Source organism: Pseudopodoces humilis, chromosome 1 (genome assembly GCF_049639895.1).
Source record: "Pseudopodoces humilis isolate 2021_Gansu_Grassland_sample_001 chromosome 1, ASM4963989v1, whole genome shotgun sequence".
In the NCBI taxonomy this organism is placed as follows: Eukaryota; Metazoa; Chordata; class Aves; order Passeriformes; family Paridae; genus Pseudopodoces; species Pseudopodoces humilis.
Genome location: NC_142200.1, coordinates 26184373 through 26205782, shown reverse-complemented (window position 1 = coordinate 26205782; position 21410 = coordinate 26184373). Strand labels below are relative to the sequence as shown.

The following is a 21410-nucleotide window of genomic DNA, read 5'->3' as shown; positions in this document are numbered from 1 at the left end:
ACTATGGTTTCAAGGCAAGTTCTGGATACTGACTTTCAAGGACAGTGAAAGTCAAACCCTTCAAAAACCTTTCAGCTGTGCGCATTAACTAATGTTCACATTAATTATTAGAAGGCTCTTTTAGTTTGTGTACATACGTAGTGATAGAGATGAGCAACAGAAAATTTCCAGCAAGCAAAAATGTTAAAAAAATAAAGCAATACAGAGATACTACTAAACCATCTAAGCTCCTTGAATAGACTATGTTCTGCCACAGACTACTACTTTACTGCAGAAATATTTTTTCTATAGTCATTCTGAGATAACTTCCTGTTTATAATACAGTTAAGAAATATGAAAGTTTTATTCAAGCTTTCTCATTCTTCAGGCAGTACAGAGCATCCTTGCAAGCAGGGGTTAAATCCTGTACTTCCTTTTTGGCTTCTCTTCCAACAATAATAGATTAATTTTCTGGCTTTGACAGGAGGGAGTTGGATTTACTGGCTGGCAATTGTGTAAGCATCAACTGTACTGGAACTACAGTAGGAGCAAGAAACAGGAAGAAACCAGTTGGTAAAACACAATCATAGGCTGGCAGGAATTCCGTGACTATTTGTCACTCCTTCCAAAGAGGGGAAAAACAGCTGGTGGCAGATATTCAGTGCCATCAAGTACCCAGAAGAGAGATTAAATATCTTTTTCTCCATGCCAGGATACTCAGAATTTTACTTCAATGCGGACCATGGCTACTTGGAGGGTCTGGTCCGAGGGTTCAAAGCTGGGATCTTGACAAGTGCGGACTATGTCAATTTAGCACAGTGTGAGACACTGGAAGGTGAGTCTGCTGGTTTATTTCATTTAGAAAGAAACACTGTTGCTGAGGTGTTTGCAGAAGGGAAGGGAAAAGACTGTACTACTGAGAGTTTGTCTTAAACCCAGAGATAACCTTGATGTCCTTTGAAGAACTGTTCTCATATTTAAGTTAATAGCTTTCTGTAGACTGTGATTTGTGTCCAGGCTGTGATTTGCTAAGCAATACAGATGATGGGACTTTCTGGTTTACCAACAAGGTTTAGAAATCTCATCCACAGAGTTCTTATGGAGATTAGCAACCTTCTCACAGATTTTAACCATCCTATAGAGCGGTTTAGCTTTGGAACTTTCACACCATTTCAGCTGTTTAAGATAGTTTCCAAAATCTTATTAAAAGCTTACTATTTGGCTCTGAGTTTGGCTACAAAATATATTATTTTATTAATTTGTTACTTCCTGAGTTTTAGGGTGGAGACTCGGCTTACCAGGAACAGAAAACTAGACTCCACAAAGATAAAACTTAGGGAAATAGAAAAAAAAAAAAAGAAAAGCTCTTTTCAAGGTGACTTTGCCACAGTAATAAAGAGAACACACAGTAGTTTCCAAAACAGCTTTCCATGGCCGAGACTGGTCACAGCCTGATGAAGACAGACTTGTACCAAAGAATCATGTAACATATCTTTCAACACTTGGCAGGAAAAAAATGCAACAGAAAGAAATCACCTTTCTAAAGGAACATAAAGTTCATTTTCCTGACTGTAAAATGAAAGCTATGAGCTTTGAGCTATCATGCACTCAATTTCTATAACATGCAGTCTATTAGATTAATTTGGAAAAGGAAGGAGGGCAAGGAATAAGCTCACTCTATTTTGAGCTTTGGTTGATTTGTATCAGTGATGGGTTTGGGGTAAGAAAAAGTGAAGAATGATGAATCCCATATCCAACAGAGTTTTGAGGCTGTCTAAATTATTAATATAAATAATAACGTAAGTCTAGGAAGATTGCTTGCCATTCATCTCTCAGATTAAAACAACTACATTTAAAGAAATGCACATAGACATTTACCTGTCCACAAGATAAAGTTCCTCTTATGGTTAAAGAAGAGATACAGGCAATGGAATTTAGACACTGTTGAACTGACCAAATGCATGTGTCTGCTTCTGCTGCTGATACCCTGGAGAGCTCTCCATTTAATACAGTGGCACTTCAGACACACAGAACAGATGTATACAATCACTCTGAGAACTGAAATCTATTCCTTATGTCAGCTGGACAAAATCAACTGTTTCTTTGCCCTATTTGTTCCAGCATTTGTGATCTGTGCAACTTACAGACTCTACAGAAACTCTGGATATTGTATTTACTTTTTCAAGTGAAAAAGTCCTGCTGCATAAGTATGACTTTGGAAAAAAGGTAACAGCTTCAAACATCTATAAAAGACATATAGGACACATTGGTAGAATAATTGAACTGTGTTGTCACTTCACTTCTCCCTGCAGATGAACTCAATAAATGATGTCATCCAAAGCTTCATGAAGGAAAAACCATCCTGGTAGCTTCTGAATAAGTAGAAAATATACAGAGTTAAAAACATATAGGCAAAAGGGATTATTTGCACCCTTCACAAAAGAATACTTGCTCGTTAAGTTTAGAATATCTAAAACACACCCTAAATTTTAAGTCATGCTACAAGAAAGTTATTTACCACCATGAAGTAATTTTCAAATATTTCTAAGATATATAAGCCTTCAATACTTTTAAGAGCATGCAGCAGATGGACAGGTAACACCAGAGAGATAAAAAGCATTCCTAATTAAAATTCATAATGGGAATATCACTTAGTTTTATTTTTGAAACTTATATATTTAGTGTTCATTCAACTTTAGATTGCAAATTATTTCATCAGTAGAAGTCACAGCCTTCATCATCCCTCCTTCAAGCACATCTCTACTACCCACTATCACTTTCCCTTTTTCTCTATTCAGCTACATCTCTTTCACCATTGTAACTTTTGTCTACTTATTATAGACAGCTAAGATTCCCATCATTTACCTACCAAATATATTATTTATAATAAAAATATGAGAAATAATGGATTTCTACATGATGCTAAAGACACTTATCTCTCTGCACATGTAGGATGCTGTAATACTGAACTTTCATCATGAGTGTACAGTGCACCAAACCCACAGACCCCTACCTCTAAAGTAAATCTCATACATTGTCTTTTATTTAAATTTGAAATATTCAGCAAGAGGATTTGTGCTGTAGTACTGTGATGTTTGCTCAGTAGTGCTATCATGTCTTCACATTAAAAGGTAATAAATTTACCCAGTTCTGCATTCTGTGGCTTAGCACCACACCACAAAAAACGGCCTAAGTTAAAAACACTATAAATATGCCAAAACAAACAAGCAGAAAACAAAAATCAAAACCACTCAAAGTAACACAGAAACTAAAAGATCTTTTAATTTCAAAGTGGTTTTGGTATCTCTAGAGAGGAAACCATAATGTCAGTACTGAAGAACCACAAGAAAAACTGTAGATTAGTGCTTTACATCTGCTTGATAATCACAGAGTAAGTGTAAAAGAGAGACAGGAATAAAAAGAAGACTGCTAACAGAGTAATGATACCACTGTATCCTCCAAATTCAGGGCCATACAGACAGGAGGAGAGACTTTCAGCTTCATTTAGACATCTTTTTTGGCTTGGTTGAACTACTATGATTTCCATGGAGCTACCCCATGGGCTGCATGGTACTGGTTTGGTATAATCTGTTTCAAGGGAATGAGGTTCCCAGAGCAACACTGCTGACAGTTTTTGAAGTAGAATATGGGGGTGTGAAGGTGTGGAGGTGTCTAAATGCAGTGTTTTGCTCTTCTCCTGCATTTTTGTGTGAAAGAAAGACTTCTGCTCTTTCTACTTTCTGTAGAAAAGGAGGCTAGGTCACAGAAGGACAAGCATCACGACTCTGCTCCCAACAGAATCACTGAAATAAGTTTACTTAACTTACTAGAGCCAGCACATGGTGGCTGAAATAACTATGTTAACTGAGAGAAAACTGCAGCTAATTGGTTACTGCTATGAAAGTGAGGAGTCAGAAAATTTACCATGAACCTGATGCCAAGAGACGACGTTAACAATTTGTTAAAGTTCTCACAATACTCTTTCTTTCTGATCAGGGTCATTCCTGTCTTGATTGCATTCATCTTAAACTAGTCTCCCTCTGTGCATTAATTCATTTTAGTCATACTTTAGTTAATTGTGTTTGTTTGCTGTTCAGTTTTGAGCAAACTCATGAATATTTAAGGTCATACTTTTCCTATTAGTTGTTTTCCTGCATGTAATTGTAGAAGAAAATAGACAATGCAGATGCATGACAATCAAAATGAATAGATGACAGCTGAAATACAGGAATTTTCTTTCCTAGGGATCTTTAGGACAAAGGTCAGAGTCTTGTCTAGGTCTCCAAGAGACCCTGAGAAAAAGGAGATCTACCATCAATAAAAAGTTTTGGCAAACAGGGATGTCTGAGGCCCCTGTAATGCTCAGCCATCTACTCCTGCTGAGTCACCAAGTCATGTCACTAGTGCAAGTGTCTGACTGTGATAGTTCCCAGGCCTTATTTATGCCAGCAGCAAAGAAAGGACTGTAATTTAGGACCACCAGTTCAGTCTGAGCCGCACTGAACTCTGTCTTGATGTGAACTCTGATTATGACATTTCTGATTGATCATATGGTGTAGGAGTTTGTGGGTGGTTGTTTTGGCCAAGACCATAAGTTAGAGTTGAATATTTTTTCTTCCATACAGTATGCATGCTGGCATTTATTTATTCAGTTGAAGAAATACATCTGTAAAGCAGGCTGTGTAATTGACAGGTATATAAACCCAACATTCCTGGGTATAACATTTCCTCCATGGCTTTTGGGAGATGGGTAAGGCTATTTAATATCTCATAGCTAATATTTTTCATGCCTTATATTAAGTCATGGTTTACGAAATCACTCAATCAATCAATCAATCAGAGAATTGAGGAACAGTAACAAAGTCTTGTGAAACTACTCTTGATCAGCAGGTTTTTGTTTCTGTTCGTCTTATGATGATGTTAATCGCACTTCAGAATGGTCAGTACTTGGGGCTTATATTTGGGTTTTACAGTCTTTAAGTAGTTAGCCCCTGAAAACTACTGATTTGAAAGGCATTTACAGAGTCTGACTAAAGATAGATATCTGTGGTTCTCCTGAAAATGAATTGAGAAAAGTTGGAATTCATTTCTGAATCTAATATAGTAGTATTATCTAATCTCAGCATATGCCAAGTATTTTTGTACTCTTTGCAACAACAACAACCAAAAAAAAGTAGAAATGAACAGTTTTCACAGGAAATGTAGGTGTAAAATCAAAATATTAGTGATCTTTTAAAAACTTGGTCTTATATAGTTGGACTAATTCTGGGTATTACTGGATTTTTGTTTCTCTCTTAACCTTGCTTACCTTTCCCTTTTTCTTCAATTGTGTTTCTCTTTTCATATTTGGATTCTCTTTCTCCTCTTCCTACATGGAATTCTGTACTGAAACCGTGACTTTTTCTAAGTGTGTTATGTGATTTGATATGGATTTGATGAATAGACTGTATTTGGTGGATAAGGAACTGGCTGAGTTGCTGCATCCAGAGAGTAGCGGGCAATGCTTCAAAATCCAGATGGAGCTCGGTGATGGGCGGTGCCCCTGAAGGGTCCTTAGGGACTGCTGACCAAACCTTACTGTTCGATATCTTCTTCAAAGACACAGACAGTGGGATCAAGTGCACCGTCAACAAGTTTGCAGGTGACACCAAACAGAGTGGTGCAGCTGACACAACTGAGGGACAGGATGTCATTTAGCAAAGCTGGAGGAGTGAGCCCATGGGAGTCTCACGAGAGTCAGTGAGGCCAAGTGTAAGGTCCTACACCTGGGTTGGGCAATCCCTGGTATCAACACAGGCTGGGGCAGGAAGGAATTAAGAGCAGACCTGTGGAAAAGGACTTGGATGTCTACTACACTTGGATGAAAAGTCAGACATGAGCTGACAGCCCAGAAAATCAACAGTGTCTTTGGCTGCATCTAAAGCATCTAAAGAGGGAAATGGTTCTCCCCCTCTACTCTGCCCTTGTGAGACCCTGCCTGGAGTAGTGTCCAGCCCTAGGGTCCCCAGCTCAGGAAGGACATGGACCTGTTGGAGTGAGTCCAGAGTAGGGCCACTGAGACAATCAGCACCTAGGGCTGGAACATCTCTCCTATGAGGAAAAGCTGAAAAACAGTTGGGGCTATTGAGCCTGGAGAATGTTCTAGGAAGACTTTATTACCAAATTTCAATACCTGAGGGGGGTTACAAGAAAGATAGGGACAAACTTTTAATAGGGCCTGTAACAATAGGACAAGGGGCAATGGTTTTAAACTAAAAGAGGATAGATCCAGACTAAATATAAGGAAGAAATTTTTTAAAAAGAGAGTGGTGAAACACTGGAAGAGGTTGCCTAGAGATGCTGGAAATATTCATGGCCAGACTGGACAGGACTCTGAGCAGCCTTGAGTGGCAGCCAACTTGCATAGAAGACTCTATGAAGTTTATCTCAGTAAGCTACAGTGCTAAATGTAGGAGCCTGATTCATAATGTACCAGTTCTTTTGCTTTAAGTCTCAGTGTAGGCAGCCTTATTGCATGCTGAGGAAGTATATACATGGGGAAAGAGGCAAAAGTAGCTGCTGTACACATAAATACTTACCTTGCTAATTGCAAATTAACTTCCTTACAGGTACACCCTTATTTCTGTCAGTGGGAGTGTTGCTGGCCTTTTCCCTAATTATCAGTTCAGATTTCACAAAGAAACCTAATTATAATAAATGCCCAAATCATATAACAGTATCCCAATCTATAATTTGCAATAATTTTAATACAGCGTTTGAACACAATTATGCATTGCAGTGGGGCCTTTTCTAAAAGAAAACAATACACTGGTTTGAACAGCAAGAACTGATTCAAATGCTTGCTTATGCCTCATGCTAAAAGATGACTAGCAGATAAAATTTTTCATATTAATTCTACGATATGGTGAAAATTTATTTTAACTTTGTGGTCAAAACAACTGATTTTCCCCAGTCACCAGGATTGAGGAAATGTCACAATGACCCAAGTTTCTGGAACAGCTTCTTAGGATTTGCTAGTAGCAGCCATAAATCAGAGAAAGCCAAACCAGAAATGCTAAGAGAGTGTAAACTCTCCGCTTTCAAGTGCTCCACTACAGAATCCATTTGGAGTCCAGGTAAGATGTGTTTTCTTCTCATCAGGCAGCCTGATAACAGAAGATTATAATCTTGAGATTTAGCTGTTTCATGGGAATATTTAAAATCTTACCAAAGTTAAGAGATGATTCCTATTAATGCAAAACAGTCCTCGAGAGTGCAGCAGACAAAACAACTGATGTATTATAGTGGTGCAAATCAGTGAAATTGAAACATTGAACAAACCCGGTAAGGGAGGGACTAGAGGCAGTAGTAACAGTCTACCTGGGATGCTGATGGTAAAACTTCTGACAAAACCATGAATTATTTGTTCTTTCCGACAGCATGCAGAAAGGCTTGCTGGTAGAAGACAGTACAAATCAGTGCATCACTTTTGCATTTACACTATATTAGATCTACGCAAAAAACTTTCCCATACAGTATATTCAGTTGCTTAATATAAAAATGTATTAGAAATTAACTTTTTAAAAAAAATTGGGTTGCAGACAATATGAAAATTTATTCTCATAGTCTTTCCTGAATTCAATTCCAGATCTGAAGTTACATCTACAGACTACAGACTATGGCAACTTCTTGGCTAATGAAACTGGCCCTCTCACTATTTCCACCATTGATGAAAAACTGAAAACAAAACTACTCACAGAATTTCATTACTTTAGAAACCATGCTTTTGAACCACTTGCCACTTTTCTGAATTTTGTCACGTAAGTAATATTACCACATAGCTTACCACACAGTAGTAGAAAAAGCAGTTAAAATAGAGCAAATTCAACATATTGGAATTTCTATTCAGTTTTAAAAACCACAAAATTACTTTGATACTGCTACATTTGCATACTTTACTTGCTAATATAAATTCTGAAACTGTATGTGTATATGAAAAGCTGTTGTTTTGCAACTAATTATTTTAAAGAACACAAGCAGGATTTTTTATGTGATCAATGGCAGAAGAAGTAGTAGAGATTAATTAAAAATGCTTAAAATTTTCAAACACTGTTTACGTCAGAGAACTTGAAAAACTACATTTGGGGGGGGTGATGATTCATGCAAGATTAACGATTTAATGATGTACAGGGAAGTGATTTAATTCATAGGCATTTGGCAAGTTGTAGACCTTTTTTAAAGGGGGAAACACAATACATCCTACACCTACCATAATTTTTATACTACTTGAAGCAAATAAATACAAACCAGGAAGGCTTTATATGGCATATTGCAAGGTACTTAAATCCAAGTAGCATTTTTTGAAAGTTCAGCTGCAGTTTGATGCCAGATGAAGAGAAAACTCTGATCTCAATACCCTCATAAATAGATTAAACTTGCAAATTAATAGCTTAAACAACTTTAAAAACGGGGATCTGCTTTATAAGAGTATAACATGGATTAGCAAAATACCAGAATTATATTTTACCTAGCTATTTATTCCCCTTGATCTTATACTTTTAATATATTTTAACAAGAACAATTAACTGTTTAAGTAACTTTCAAGGAACATTTTTATTATAACAGTGAAAAAGAAAGTATCCTCATATTTTTTTTCTGGTCATGTGTAGCTGACCACTTTTAGGCTAATATATTAACAGGATCTTAAAGGCTGTCCTAGGATGCCTGTGACCCCTAGGCATAAGTTTACATTTTGTTTCAGGAAAATTAAAAGGAAAGCAAGAAAGTTATGGCAGCTCTTTTCTCACACTCACTGACATAAAGGTATAGATGTGCATGCACAACCTTTGCACACTGTTATTTTTTTTAAATAATGGATAACTGGTTAAAGATATTTCACACAGATCATTGAACTACATTCCACCAAATCCTCAAGCCCTCTTCACAGGTTTTGAGTGAGAACATATTAATCTATGTTTCTAGCTGTGTTCTTAGTCACCAATGCAAACTCAAGACTGGCATTCAAGGGAATAGTGTTCCCTTCCAAGTCACTGACAAGACCCTTATCAGTCTCTTTGACACTAAAATTAGTACGAAGCTGATAGAAAACTTCTACTTCAAAGAAAACTTTAAGTAGTAGAGAAGAAATCTCTAAGGGCCTGTTCTTCACTCCCTCATGGGAGGATGTTTAAAGCCGAGTGAGAAGAAAACCCTAAAACTGGATCATCTGCATAAATTCTGCAGTTTTAATGCAGAGATTCCCATGTACTTGTTTTTCCAGGTGGTATTTTATAAGAAATAAAAAATCCCAAACTAGAAAAGTTGATAGCTCAGGTGATTTGCTTTGGATACCGCTCACTGTCACTTGTTACAATGAATCTACATCTCTCAGCTGTTATGCTTATTATACTCAAATGTCAGTAGCACCTTCTTCAAAAGTGTCCATTTTCTAAATCAGTCACGTGGTTTAAAACTAGTGCTGTGTTATCTCCTTGTTATTTAAAAACTTCTGTTGATTTTTGATGAGCTATTGATACAGAATGATTATACATTCCTGATAATACTTTGGTATTATGGCTAATTTTCAAAAATTTGGGGTTTTTATTTTTTCAAGTGAAAGTTGATTGTAAAAATAATTTATTTTTGCTTTTTCTTTCCAATACAGATACAGCTATATGATTGACAATGTCATTCTTTTAATAACTGGCACATTACATCAGCGAGCTATAGCTGAACTTGTTCCCAAGTGCCATCCACTGGGGAGTTTTGAGCAAATGGAAGCAGTCAGCATTGCCTCAAACCCCACTGAACTCTTCAATGCAATTTTGGTTGACACACCATTAGGTAAAAATACTAAATTATTTCTTATTTTTTTTTTAAAACTACTAATCCTGTATTCCTTAGAACAGGATGTTTCCCACTGGATGTGCTGTGTTTTGATAATACAAATCTTGACTAGTGGATGAAGCACTTCTCAAGTGGTGTTCAGGACATATTCTATTAACATTTATTTATAGCTTCTACATCCACCTTGGGTAGCTGACACAGAGAAAAGAAGTGCAATGTATATCTTTTATATTCAAAGTAGTTACTGATTTAAAACAGCTATATTTTTATTTCAACACCTACATTTTATTAAAAATATATCTTCACTAAGGATCAAGGAGACAGCTACTAATAAATATTAGATGTTGTGGTAGAACATAGATTCCCTCTTGAGATTTGGGCATGGTTCAAATATAAAGAAAAATCTTATTTTGAAGAACTAAATCTAAGAGCAAAGCAGAGTAAAGTATGGGAATGTCACATTATGAAATTAAGATGAAACTCTGCTCAATGTGATGCAGCAGCCAACACAAACAAAACCTAATCAGCTGTGAAGGGCACTGAGAATAAGATGGAACTGGGTGGATTTGAACGTATATGAAACAATTATGTGCTCTCATTTTCAGTACTGTGAGAGGTTCTGGGTTCTGCTTCTCAAGAAGGTCTGGTACATTGGCCCCAGACAGGAAAAAAATTCCCACACAGCCACATGCTCACCCTTACTCTCAGAACAATGAGGAGGAGAAAAAGGTGGAAAAAGGAGCTTGTGGGCTGAGGTCACCCACAAAGTACCATTGCAGGCAAAACCAGACTAAATCTGTAGGGAAATTAACTTGATTTATTGCTGATTAATATATGATCCAGATATTAAAAAAACAAACAGAAAACAATTAAACATTTAGACACTTGGGGAAAATATTTTTCCTCCAGCCTTTTCTGCTCCTTCATGCCAGGCTCCTCTTCTTTGCCCCCCTGCTACCCTCCCAGGTCACACTGCATTCCTCCAGACAGGCAGGATGTGTCACAAGGAGCAGGGGGAGTTTAGAACCATAGAATCATAGAATGGTTTGAGTAGAAAGTGAGCTAAAAGATCATGTAGTTCCAGCCCTTCTGCCATGGGCAAGGACACCTCTCACTAGACCAGGTTGCTTAGAGCCCCATCCAACCAAGCCTTGGAGAATTCCAGGGACGGGGCATCCACAACTTCCCTGGGCAACCTGTTTCAGTGCTTCACCACCCTCACAGTAAAGAATTTCTTCCTGATATCTAATCTAAACTTCCCCCTTTCAGTTTAAATCCATTACCCCTTGTCCTAGCGTTACATGCCCTGGAAAAAGTCGCAATTTGGTTTTCAGGTACCCCCCTTCAGCCATACCTGTTCAACTGAGGGGCTTGGCTGTGCCCTGTGGTGGGTCCCCGCTGGAGCTGGCTGTGTCCAGCACAGCACAGTCCTGCCTCTCCCTCCCAGAGCCCACCCTGCAGCACACTCCCACCAGTGCCTGGGCACTGGCACACTGTTCAGTGAAATCAGAGAAGGGACAGAGCAGGACAGCTAAAATGAACAGTGCTGCCATGTGTAGACAGAATAAAAAGTCCATGATGCAGTCTGGAGTGGACAAAGCTGATGAGAAATATAGACACTGTTTACAGATTCCTGAGAGCAGTGGTTTGTTCACAGTGAGTGATGAACTGCTGCTCACCAAATCCTTCAGAATAACAAATCCCAGCAGAAAACTAATTTTAAAAGGTAAACTAAACCACTGTTTTCACACAGCTTGTAGTAAATTTCTGGACTTCTTTTTTTTTTCTTCTAAATTATGTTTGTAAAAGAAGAGAGCATTATCAATTATTTAAAGTCATGGGACAAATTTGTGAGCAATAAATCTATAGTGAGATACTGAAGGGAACTCTCAGGGCTCTACTTTCTGATATTCTCCATTCAAAAATATGGATGCTGGAAAAGTAAGAAGGGATAAGGCCACAAAACGTGGCCAGGCTCACATCCTCTCTGTAAATACCATCTTCCATTGCCACTGCTTGGGAAAACAGTCACTTAGTACTGCTCTGCATCACTGGGATAGCTCAGGGACAGTGAGAGGCACACGTTGGTTATGAATATCATATTTTAAATGGTCCAGCTGCACAAGTGAAATTCATCCACTGCCTCCCTGCTCCAAAGCTTGCTCTTTAGTCAGTTCGGCAGAGGACCCATAAGCACAGATGGTCAAGGTCAAAGCATGTGCCCTTTATCAGCTGCAACCTGTTGCCTTTCCCACACTACATACACAAAGAAGAAAAGGGAAAATAGGAAGGAGGATTCTCCTTGACAATTTCAGAATAGACAAAAATTATTTTTCATGTCCCTCACTAGAAAATCTCCATAATAACCAAACTGTATACTTCAGAGAAGATTAGGGCTTTCATTTGCATTCCCCTCTGATTCTCTCTGGAGACATGGACTCTGGCTGCAGCACTGATTGATTCCCCTCACTGCAGATTCTCATTAAAAAGGAGGGGATAGGAGGATAAGGGGAAAAGCAAGAGGATTTTTCTTCCTCTCTATTATATCACCCTTTCTTGTACAACAGAACCCTCGGATCCTTGTTCACACACTGGTGAGCAATAGACAGGAGATGCATATTATCAGCACACAGATTTATACTGCTATATTATAAACTCTGCTTTCAGCTGCTTTTTTTCAAGACTGCCTGTCTGAAAACGACCTGGATGAGATGAACATTGAAATAATGCGCAACAAACTGTACAAGGCAAGTTTTTGCAACAAAATGATAATATTTGGGGTTTATCAAATATCTCAGCAAAGCAGGTCAGTATCATTAACCCTGTTTTATGGATGGGGAAACAGAAGTATGGTGAGATAAAACAAGCTGTCTGAGGTCATCTGGTTGATTTCAAGTCCAGAAATGAAACCCAGCTACTTTCATTTCTACTCCACTGTTAGGGGAGTTTTCAAATTTTAGGTCTGCATCCAAATACTAATTGAATATCTCATTAATGAAAATGGTCTAGATGTCAGGCTAATATCCAGATCCAGATTTGTTTACGAATAACTCAGTTATCCACCAAATGCCAGAGAACTCTTAGCTCCTGAGTGAGCCCAGGCAAGCTTTTGGCTAACATTTATCTTTATTTATATAAGGAAGATGAGATTTTAAAGGGTCTAATGGTTTTGAGTTTAGCTAACATGATTTTTACTTAAGGATTTTGTATAATTTTCTTCCTTTTAAAATATTTTTTATCATTGTTACAGCACAGTGCTGCAAGGATATGCATCTAACATGTGCCTTGCATTTTCAAAATACTTTACAAATCTTAGCACAGAGGTCACTACTCCTAGAATGGTCTCTTTAAAGACTATACATACTCCAAACCCTTAACAGTAGCTCCTGGCACATTCTCTTCAAAATCCTAAATAATCTTCCTTTAACAATGGCTTCCCCAGATTGCAGGAAGTATTTTTACAGTGATCTGATTGCACTAGGGGAAAAGAAAATAAAATTCTGTTTGTCTTACAAATTATATTTATAAATTCCAAAGCTGATTTTTAATTCTTAAAACTTTTACTAATTCTCTCATTCAATACAACATCAATTATGCTTATGTATTTTATTTTTTTCATGTATTTTAATTCTTTCACAGTACTACTATACTAGACACTTTTTCTAATTTGGTAAGATACATATTTGATTTTATATCCTGTGTGGATGACCAAATATTAACATTTATCAAATTAGGTTTTTTCTTCTTTCTTATCTAAGTATTATGGGGATCATTCTGCAAACACTATTAAATTATTAATAGATAATTTCTCCTTTACTTCAGCTGTCAATGTGATCAATTGCTTCTGCTCTACTATCAGATAGCACTATACATGACCTAATGCATAATTCTATGCAGTAGATCCCCTGTGAGATGTCTCTACTTAAAATTCACTTAATTGCATAGTTAGTGACAGCTCCTAACAAGATTGTGTGAAGTTGTAGCAAATGCATTTTAACATAAATGTTCTCTACTCCAGTATTTTGGGAGATTGAGAGGCAGGGAGAACAGCATCTCTGAGATATTTTGTGTCCTTCCTGCACAGGTGTTTTGAAATGGGTGCAGATGCCAGGATCCTTAATAGACCAGAGGGCTCTGCAGACCAGTATTACAGAAGCTTTGTCTGCTGCTCTGTCCTAATCCAGGGTTTAGGGCAGAGCAGCAGGGATTAGTTTGTGTATCCTCATCCTGCTGGCCCAACAGCCATGGCATATGCCCAAATCCCCTCCTCCACACACTATAAATGAAGAGTTTCCTTCAGCCATCTGCTTATTATGCAGCGGAAGCTCAATGGAGCTCAAAAAGTTCCTTCTTTAGAGAGCAAGTAAAACAAAATATTTGTCTTATTACAATTTCTGAAAACATTTGATCTCAAATTGTAATAACAAGACATTTGCATTTGAATATTTCAACTTTCATTTGAACTAAGTAATTAAACACAAATTTAAATTCATAGTTGGAATTAACAAAGTTAATGGAAGCATTTAAAAATTAGGTTCATGGCTATGTGGAATCCTGGTCCAGGTCTTAAGCAGCATTTAAAATATTTTTTTCCTTTCATGTAGTCTTACCTTGAGGCATTTTATAAGTTTTGTGAAAAACAAGGTGGTACAACAGCAGAAATCATGAGACCTATTCTTGAGGTAAGAAACATTCAGTCTTTATACATTAAAGTACTCTACAATATTGTCATCATTATCTCACTTTGTTTTTCCTGTTCAATCTCCCTCCATTTGCAAAGGTATCTATCAGATGTTTGCTTCTCCTCTGTTTTTCTAAGATGTAATGAATAGTGAATTCAAGGGTGACTTTTACCTTTTGACTAGAGAAGCAGCTAGACCATTACTAGGGAGGAGCCAGTCTCAGTTAATATTTTTCTGTAGCAGAGAGCAGAACAGAATAAACGGTTCACTAATCTCAAACTCTTGCCCTTTCACATTTCTCTACATTATGTAGAAAAAAACCAAAAATGTTGATTATTGAGTTTGGGATAGCTAAAGCCTGGCATTACTGTATCTATTTACTGATCAATAATCTTCAAGCTTCATGGCACTGTTAAGTTTGTTCACTCTCCTATTAAAATCAGTGGTTGAGGGTTAGAGTTGAGTGACCTTTGGAATTAGTGTCATATAAAAAAGTAGAACATTCTGTGCTATATTTTTGTCTCAGCTCAGGAAAGTTTAATATTTTTTCCATGGCATACAAAGTTCCTAATGTCCTCCCAACAAAGCATACATGCATCTAACAAATTATATTTTTGTCTCTGTTATTTTAATAAAAAGTGCAGAAATTTCTAAAATTGAATTCTCAGCATTCAGGTCTCCTTTTCTTTTTTTCTCACTTAGTCTATCACAATTCTTTGCAGAGGCTGACAGCCAGACCACCCACTTGCTTCCAGGAGTCTTTTTTATTTTTCTGGATAAGCAATTTTACACCCTGGAAACCAAAAAAAAATCACTGAGGTCTGATGACATCATACTAAAAGTTTGCATTTGGAAATGAGATAATAACACTGGGAGTTCATCCCTGAGGAAAGAATGTGTCTGAATTACATTTTACAAAACAATGTCCTAAAAGAGATTGCAATTTCCTATTTTAATTAAGCAGGTCACAGTGTTTCAATTTATGCTCTAAACAAAATGCTCCTAATCAAGTTAAATTGAATAGAAATTAAGTACTTTGACTTTCCTTAAAAATAAAAATCAAGAGATTGGCTGGCAGAGATAAAGACATTTTCCATAGTTGATTCAGATTTTTCAAAAAGTTCATTTTTAAATAGAAATTCATGCTCAGAGCAGATTAGTTACTAATGTTAGTTTAAGCATGTTGTAAAACTCCCCTTATATCAGTGGTAACAATTTAGCCTATGATAAGCTTCTTTAAAATCCCTATCTAATGTCAATCGGGCAGGAGGATAAACTTTTCTATAGAAGATTTCCTTTTCTATAACATTGTATTAACCTGAAGAGACACATAGAACAGACTGCTATTGATTGGATTCCCAAAAAAAAAAAAAAAGAAACAAAAAAACCCCACAAGTTTAATTGTTCAAAACAATACTTGCTATTTATTTTGCAATCTTACTACAAAACCTACCAACCTGACCCTACAGGATGAGGCTGAGGTATTTAGCTCCCCAGCTCCTCGACCACCATGCGTGGTGCCAAACAGTAAGAGTACTGACGATCTCTTTTCCACCACGGACAACACACACTGCATGTTTAGCCCTCAATCTGGCAAGAAACTGCAGGACTGCCCTGCACTGCAACTGGAGCTGTGTCTGTTGGCATGGCCCCATGCTATATTCTGAACCAGCAGTCTCCCCCATGGAAACATGCATTAAGGAAATGGTCATCCTCTGACGCCTCCTCTACCTGCAGCAATCAGATGGGCTGTCACCAAGTAATTGCCTCATGGCCTTACTCTCTCTAGAGAACCTCATGTGCCAATAATTTGATGAATTGAGAGGTCTGTATGAATGGTAATTGCCCTGCAAATTTTCTCAAATAGGAAGCCACCAGAAGCAGAACCCACACCTGCTGCCATTAGTTGCAAATGCCTCTAATGTTTTCTACCAACAAAATATGTCACATCTAACAGCTAGATTCTACATGACTTTTACCAAGTCAAAAAAAGAAAGAATTTGTCCTAAAACGGTTTCAGTAGGTCTAATAGGCCTATTTTTATTAATAAGGGAGGTGAAATTTGGCCCTATTATTCATTAGCTAGAAATATTTTCAAGCACCCTTATTTTCTTCTCATTGCTCCTTTACTGTTTACTCCCTTTCCTTACTTCAAAGTCACTGCCATTGGGTAGCGAGTTCCTGGTATTGTGCATAAACACAAAAGTGTTTATGGCTAAAGTGGCAGATTTTTGCTGCAAATGCAGTCTTGTTATTCAAATGAAAAGAGCACCTCTCGGCTTAAACTAGCTCAAATATTCACAGCATAAGAAATTTTGTAAGCTCCCTAAAACATGCATATACTATGTATAATTCACTTGGGAAGATTTTCCCTGTGTAATCCCTGCAATTAGCGAGGGCTCTGCTGTTCTTAAAACATGAAAGTAAGGAATAAAGGAAAGAATTAAAACCATACTCAATTTAGATCTCAAGGCAGAAGAAAATATTGGTTTTATTTACTATTGCATTTTTAATTCATACTGTAAGAATAGTAAGCGAAGTTTTGCCTTGTACAAAATAAGAACCCAAGATCTTGACACTGGATTGCCTTTCAGTCTGCTGCTGAAGTGAAAATATAGATATTACAGGCATCTAAACCTGACAGAAGAAATATAGCCTTTGATTCTACATATTGAAAATTAGCTGTTATTTGAAGCACTTAAAACTTGGCAAGTAAACAGCCCCCTTCTCCTTATCAAATTATAATTTTAAATATGTGCATTGAGAAACTACTTTTTTTTAGGATTTTCATTCAGCCTTTGCTATCAACACCACTTTGAGTTACAAGCAGTAGTGTTGATTCTTGGTCCTTTCCTTTTTTAGTTTTATTTATAAGGTCATTATTTCATAATCTTACACGTGAGGGTGTGAGGATATTTTTTCTTGTCAACATCTGGGTAACTAAGCAGGGAAATGAGGAAGCAGCAGAAACTATACTTTTAGAAAAAAATCACAGAATAAAAGCTGTGGTTGCAAAATCTTGTTTGATTTTCTAGTTAAAGTTTAACGCATATTTGCAAAGAAGAATTTACAGTTTTAAAAGTAAGGTACATTTCCAATGCTCTCAAGTCGGCATTTTTAAAAAAAAATTAAATTTCCACAGTTTGACTTACTAAGAAACCACCAAATATGCCCACCCTAATTTAGAATGAGATGTCTAATAACACCTCTTTATTCTTTGTTTTGCATATTAAGTTTGAGGCAGACAGGCGTGCCTTTATCATCACCATTAATTCATTTGGCACTGAGCTGAGTAAAGATGACCGAGAGAAGCTGTATCCAACCTGTGGAAAACTGTATCCAGAGGGCTTGCACCTGTTGGCCAATGCAGACGACTACGAGCAAGTGAAGTGTGTTGCAGAATATTACGCAGTATGTAAACTAATTTATTAAAAAAAAAAAGCCAAAATACAAATACTTAATTAACATCTCCTGACATCAGCAAAATTTTCAAGAGCATACACATAAGCTAAAAGAATTTTTGAGAGAGATAAAAAATCAGCCGAGGTACTAAAGTTCTCACAAAAATGTGCATGGGATCAAAGACTTTTGATATGAAGAGATAAGATTAAAATAAGACGTTATTACATTAGTGCAGTACAAAGTTCCTCTTACAACAATGTTTAAGTAAGACCAAATCACAACCTAGTAAATAAAATTCTTCCTACTCCATTAACTCTTCCCAAACTGAGTTTCACTTCATTGCTGCTGCCTCCAAGATTTTGGAGCATAGCCATACAACATTTTTAAACTGAGCTGACCCAACAATTCATGTCACAGATTAGTTAAACCTGTTTTATTGCCAGTATACCACAAGATTTCCCTTCTGAAAAGTTTTCCCTAAATCACTAATTGATTCAATGAAGTAGATGAAAATGTTAATATTGATGCAAATAGTGCTGTCATTAAGCATTAGTTAATCTGCAACACTTGGTCTATGAATTAACTGTTGTACTCTGTCTAACTATAATATTTAATCTACCTCTAAGTAGGTACATAAAAAATGTCTGGTCTATTACTTTTTCCATAAGAAAACCCACAAAGGTGGAGCTGTACATCTGCTCCTATGTAGCAGAACATTTTAATAATGACTTACCATGTCAATGAGGTATGGAGCAAGACTATTCATGAGATGGTGGGTTATTTAGATGAATTTTGGAACAATTGTGGTAGACCTCTACTACGCTCCTCCTTTAAGGGAAAAACAAACCGAAAACACAGAGAAGGAAATTACACAGTAACGTAACACCTAAGAAATCAAGTCAAGTGTATCTGCACAGGATATTCCAGGATGACAAATCAGACTAATGGATTTGGATACAATATTAATGCAGGTAAAGCAAATCCAGCTGACTACAGGAAATAAAAGGAGCAGCCATGTGATGATCAGAGTTCAACGTTTTGGCTCCATTTAGAGCTCTGGCTCTGATGGATACTATTTGTACAAGAAGGTCAGTGCTCTCTGTCCACAGGAGAGAAAGGTTACATGTCATTCTACGATAAGTCTCTTATAGTGCCTTCAGTAAATTATTTTAAATTATTGGAAATGATGATAAGAACTACAGGAAAAAATGTGATTTTTCTTTCTTTTGCTGACTATATGCTTTTAATTTTTGATTTATGTAGAATTGTAATCTATGCAGGAGGTCTCCTATGCAGAAAGATTACTTTACAAAGATTAATTTATAGATTAATGTAAGGTGCCTGTGCTGCACAGAATGCAAAAGTACCTTATTTCCATGGAGTGGTTTTCTGTGCTTTTAGGAATACAAGGCTGTGTTTGAAGGTGTAGGGAGTGGCACTGGAGAGAAGACACTGGAAGATGCATTTTTTGAGCATGAGGTAAAACTTCTAACCTTAAAATACAAAAATGAATGTTACTCACACAGAATAATAATTAACACAAGAATGAGATATCAGGCTTTTGATACCACTGTACTGCTTTCTATTCAAGAACATGGATTTTCTATGGCTGTCAACATTTGGCTGAATCGATATAGAAGGATTTACCTTTTTCAGTAAAATTAATCCTTTAACATTCTTCTGAAGACTCTTTACAGAACTATCAATCCTGATAGCCTATCCAAAAGCCATCTCATAAACACCACTTAATGAAATTTCTTCTGAGTAATCTACTACAGAAGGTATTTCACCATTGTCTTTTATTTCCTGTAATATTGCTGTAGTCTATTACCAAAATTAATCCACAAATGACATTTCAATTACATTGATACTCAAGAGATTGCTAAATATAATCATATTTGCAAAGCTTCAAGAAATCTTGAACATAAAAGCTACCATATAAAAATCTCGTTCACCTTCCTTGATATTTTATCTTAACACTTGTTTCATCCTTTCTACAGGTAAAGCTGAATGTGCTTGCATTCAACAACCAGTTTCATTTTGGAGTATTTTATGCCTATGTGAAGTTAAAGGAGCAAGAATGCAGGAATATTGTATGGATTGCTGAATGCATTTCTCAGAGACACAGGACCAAAATTAACAACTACATTCCAATTTTCTAAATCTAAGAATCTATAATGCTTGAAAAGATGCATCATTTCATAGAAAAGAAGAAAAATCTTGTTTCAAAAATTAACTCTTATCAGGTGTTTTAAATTGTATTAGTGAGCCTCCTTACATACATCAGTGTAGGAAAAAAAGTAATAAAATTAGAGACATGAGTATTTCATAAGGAAATACTAATGGGTTTAGTCACAAAATTGTTGGTAGATTTGTCCCCCACTGTGCCTATTTTAATTTAACTGATCAATAAAAACCTCCTGCAAGGTCTTACATATAGAGTCTTTCTCTTTTGTGGAACCAAGATTTGTATCAATGACATTTGAAAAGCTCTTTAATGTTTGGGTTTTTTTTAATTAATGTTTTTCTCAAAGGGCCAATTAAACCACTACTTCAATCTCACAGGGTCTTTCTCACGGCATACAGATTGTATGAAGGATTTAATACACAAATAAGAGAAACTCTGAGATTTCCCTTAACAAAACTGAAGGGGAAGTTTCCAGAACTTAAACGTGACTCCTCTCTGCAGCTAAATGTAAATAAGTAACTTCAGTGCCACTAAAATGTTTTTGTTTCCTCCTTTATGGTCAAATGTGGAGCACCCTAAGTGTTGAACAATGGGGGTCTGATCTAGTTCACAGTGATAAAAACATCCCCTCCCAGCACACCAAAGGATGGTCTTTATGTATGTACTAGGGAAGATTATGAAACATGAATGAAAATGCCAACCAAGTCTGTATCAGTTTTACATCAGACACAAACAACACCAGCTCTGAGCTATTTGAGGACCTGGCTAGGATCAGTAACTAAAAATAGAGGGAACAGTTGAAGCCAGATTGTAGCAGGACAAGATTAATTCTGCCAAAGAAAAAGGGAGGATTTTGAAAGCTTTATCAACATTCTGCCTTCCTACTCTGTTCAAAGAATTTGCCCTTTTATCTTTCAAACAGGTCATACCTTGATTTTCTGCATGACTTCTCAGTTTCAGGCTGCACAACAGCAAATCTCACTCTTCAGCTGTCTGTTGCTCCAGTAAATATGATATAGAAATGCAATCCATTTCCTGCTGAGTAGACAAAAAAACCCCATATCTGATGTCAACACCTCAGAATTATGGAAAACATTCAGGCAACATGATTTTAAAAACTGAGAGATAATAAAGCTCTCTCTATAATATGTAAATTTGCACATGCATTCATACAGAAAAAGTAAGAAACTTTGTGGGTTTTTTTATAAAACCACACGTCTTGAATTGCAAATAATGCCAAAGGACCAAATCCCAGAACATCTTATTTAATGAATTGAGGTGATTTTAATACTTGGCTTTATTGTGAAATCTAGAAAACCTTATATTATTGCTTT

General features: G+C 36.7%; 1 protein-coding gene across 1 annotated transcript; it reads left to right on the top strand.

The window, feature by feature from the left end:
* Positions 1-554: 554 nt before the first annotated feature.
* ATP6V0D2 (ATPase H+ transporting V0 subunit d2) lies at positions 555-20321 on the top strand. Its single transcript, XM_005517049.3, has 8 exons — positions 555-814; positions 7607-7778; positions 9623-9801; positions 12472-12551; positions 14409-14486; positions 17721-17897; positions 19290-19367; positions 19889-20321. Exons 1-8 carry the CDS (start codon positions 685-687, stop codon positions 20048-20050), a joined length of 1056 nt encoding a protein of 351 aa, XP_005517106.1. The 5' UTR covers positions 555-684; the 3' UTR covers positions 20051-20321.
* Positions 20322-21410: the final 1089 nt, after the last annotated feature.